At 31.8% G+C, this 4,175-nt stretch overlaps 1 protein-coding gene across 1 annotated transcript in view; it reads left to right on the plus strand.

The window, feature by feature from the left end:
• LOC108694825 overlaps nt 1-2,001 on the plus strand; it is a 12,733-nt gene extending 10,732 nt beyond the window's left edge. The window contains exons 3-5 of the mRNA XM_018204499.1: nt 178-318; nt 646-783; nt 1,424-2,001. Of these exons, the coding sequence (XP_018059988.1) occupies nt 178-318; nt 646-783; nt 1,424-1,627 (483 nt within the window). The 3' untranslated portion in view covers nt 1,628-2,001. The remainder of the gene's footprint in view (nt 1-177; nt 319-645; nt 784-1,423) is intronic.
• The last annotated feature ends 2,174 nt before the right edge of the window (nt 2,002-4,175 follow it).

The raw sequence follows: 4,175 nt of genomic DNA on the forward strand, positions 1-4,175 counted from the left end.
TAATGCGACACCCACGCAGAATAATTTTTCTCAAATTTCCGCGAGATTACACGCACTAAGAAGACGAAGATGAGGAAATTTGATAATCTCGCATATCTTTCTTCGATGTTGCGGCTCCTTTTTTGAGAGAAACGATATATCTAATCGTGCTCATGTTTTTCTTCTATGATTTTGCAGATCAGACAAACTTTCAAGACGGACTTCGCCAGCGTCCACAATTTGTGGAGGAAATATCATTACGCTTGGCTGCCTACACGATCTGAAATACCCAAAGAACTGGGAGAGGAACTGGATAAAGAACATCTTAACAAATTGGATGTACGTTATCAATTAATTTGTTTTAATCTGTTGTTTTATTTGTCTGCGTAATTATTATTTACAATCTATTACAATACAATAATTTATTGGAAATATATATATGTAAGTGAGTCAATAAGTACCTTAATTTTTGCAACCTTGATTGTTAAAGGTAAAATTAAAGTTACTTATTGACTAATCTGTTATACATACACATATTTCTAATGTATATATTCTTTTTCTTTAAAATATAGTATATATTTTTTCACGATACGTACATGTGCATGAATAATTACACACAATTATAAATGGATGATTAACAGTATGTTCGGATTTATATATTTTCAGATTAACACGTCTCTCGTCGATGCGTACGAATATATGCAGAAATATGCGGTGGGCTTAGAGCAGGTAGTTTTGGATCAAAAGGATTATCAGCCTAAGTATCATCAGAAATTCACAGAAGCCGAATGGAAACTTCGAGCGGTAAGTTCAGTTTCGGGATTATCTTAAATCCGTTATCTTCCTAAATAATTATGTTGAACCATGAGTATTCGACCCGTAACTCTTTCTCGGTGCGATATAAAAAAAAAATTGCTGTGCGCGACTTTCACAATAACATCGGCACAATTGGCCTAAATTATTCTGCCTTCTATTGCTGCAAGTACGATAAAAGATGTTTCGCCAAGTTTTACGATCATTTTACGTAAAGGTTGAGACGTTAAAGATCGTCGCTAACTGCCATTTTATTGACCATTCCGACAAATAGCTTTGAACGCGCTCAAGTTCCTAATGGAGTTTCTTGCGTTTTTTAGTTTTTTTTTATGTACATCGATTTCGAAAACACAAATTTTGAAAGATTGCAGAAATCAGTCATCGCCTATTAAAAATCATTAACAACATTTATCTTGATTCTCGCATTTAAATACAAGATATGTTACTTTTGTGGCAAATAATTTTAAATTAGTAATTTCATTTATATACATATAAAATTAGAACTTTACATAGATGTTAACAATTGCAAAATATTTTAATGTTGGCAATTTTTATTAAAATATTAAATTTTATCATAATACATTTTCCAATTATAAGCGTTTTTAATGTCCTGATACTTCTCTTTTCTCAGGTTCTGTGTGAGATCCAAGTTGCTATAGAAGAACGTAGTGTAACGCGACGGCCGGACGTCACTCGAGATGTTATGACATCTGATTTCCGAACGATGACAGACATGACGTCCCGTGATCTGCGTGACTGGCTGATTTTCCGCGAATACATGAATGGTCTCGAATATGTGATACAAGTATTTTCACATCTACGCCTACGTCTGTAATCTGTACAATTATGAAGATCCATAAAAAGCCGAAGAAGGGCTACCAGACGACGCTTTCATCTTACAAAATTAACGTAGTTACTGATGGCTCCATTTTCCTGAGAAGAAGAAATATAGGGAAGAGATAGAAGGATCTTCCGATTATCTTCTAATTATCATTTAAAGAGCACAATTTTAACGAAATATGTCTCTGCAACAAGGATCGGGCTATTTGTTGGTATCGACGATGAGAACTAATATTGTCGAACCGACTGATATACCGCATCACAGTATCTACATTAAGCTTCTACGATAACTTTGAAATAGAAATGCCATTAATGCTCCCAACACTTCAATTACCTCTTCGATATTCTTTAATGGTACTTCGTACGAAACAAGAATGGAGAAAAAAAGGAAACAAAGAAAAAAAACTGCGTCGTTATTGGTCCACTGGCTTTCGCCGTTGCAGTTCACGGCCACATACACATAATCGTGCATATTCACACAAACTATGATTTCGCACGAAGATGCCCTACAAACGCGCGTGCGTATTTGATTCTATATATGAGAAACAAAGTAGGATTATCTCTCTTTATGTAAGTTCAATGGCTCAATTATTTAACATTGAACGTAAAATAACTCTCGAGATAATGATTACATATCACGGTTATCTTCAATCTAAAAACGTGATATTCTTTATGCTCGATATTTCTTCTTTCGATACGTTATTAACATTGAACATGGTCACGATTTAATTGGCTTGATTTTCAGTAAAGATTCAAATTTTTAAATAATATTCCTCAATATGAATAAGATTGTGACAATCACTACTGCTATAAGTGATTGTTACATAAAGTATAAAAATACATATAAGATTGGAACAATTAATGAAAGTCACAGGTAAATTTTACGAAAAATTTAAATTGATTTTTTAAGCAATGATTATTCACGTCGTATTTTGCTTGTCATAGTAGTTTGAACATATGAACACTTATAATACTTAACATTACATGTTCTATGCTCAGTGTAAAATGAAAAGTGATTAAGAGATTACTGATTAACTAAGAAAGAAGATAGATAATAGGGAGGAATCCAATCTTGCTGTAGATTCATAATGAAACACAATATTTTGGATCTCGCAGTAATTTAGATCTCTCGTAATTAGATGCGCGTGTATGTATCATATTATGCACACAAAACTTCCACAACACTGTTGAAAGGACTCTCTTCGCGAGCGATTCATACTCTCCACAATCTTATATAATAATTTATTAACTACTTATATATATGTTTACATATAATATAATCATATTATATTAATATATAATATAATCATATTATATATGTAAAACATTATATATAATATTAGTATATCCATATTTATTCAGATTATTTATTTTATTTTTATAAAGATTTTACACTCCGATTAATTAAAGTATTTAAAGTATCTAGTTGAGCTTAAAAGTGCCTAGTGTATATGAAAGAGAAAAGGCTATATCACAATTAAGACCTCGTACATACGTGCAATTATTTTGCTCGCGAGTACGGAGTTTCATTATTACAATATTACTATTATCGTGCAAAAGGAGAAGAACGCATCCCCGCGACGAATATCGTGTGTCGTGTGTCGCGCTGTTGCTACTGCTTCTCTTCTTGACGTACCTTTGCAGGGTATAAGAACTCTAATCATACACAGAAACTTAACGAGGCTGGTTAATTTCGCACTTTTGATCGCAATTATTTCACTCGCAAATGAGATCCTTCTAGTATTATATTTTACTCTATATTATTCTTTTAAAAAATATTCTTTTACATAATTTTTTTTATGCCAACATCGACATTTTTATTAATATAATAACATGCGAGACTGTTGAAGACTATTGGCAACAGGGTATATCACATAAAAATTTCATCAATTCAAATTTATTTTATTCCATAAATCCATCACAATGCTATTTTGACAATCAATACATATATATATAATTTTTAAATGCATGTGATATATTTTTATATCATGATCTACTGCATTTCAAATATTTTTATAAATTTGTAAATCATATCCTAATATGAATATATAATATATATATATGTATATATGTATATGTACATCTTACGCCCTTGCAGTCTTCAAAACTAATACCAGAAGAATTTTTTGGTACTTACGGTTCATAGTCGCGTGATCTTTTCTAAAAGATCGATCATAATAGAAAGTTACGGTGCGATCATCTGCAAATAACTAAAGTTATTAAAGTGTGTATTGTCATACTTAATTTTCATATCAGTAGCAACATGTAAATCATATGTACAAGTTCGAGGTATCATCGACGCAATTTTAATGCGTAAATCATTATTTATACGCACACATACGTCGCATAAAATATATTTTTATTTTCTTATCATCGCGTCTGTGATATGCATCTTAGAACATCCCTCAGGCGACTAATTGTTCATTTTCATCGAACCGATCCACGTTTGCTTCCGTTTCGACAAAAAAAAAAGAGACAGAGAGAAAAAATAAAAGGAAGAAAAAATAGGAAAAGAAGAAAACAAGAAATAGCAACTAAATGTT

Source organism: Atta colombica, unplaced genomic scaffold (genome assembly GCF_001594045.1).
Source record: "Atta colombica isolate Treedump-2 unplaced genomic scaffold, Acol1.0 scaffold125, whole genome shotgun sequence".
Taxonomy (NCBI): domain Eukaryota; kingdom Metazoa; phylum Arthropoda; class Insecta; order Hymenoptera; family Formicidae; genus Atta; species Atta colombica.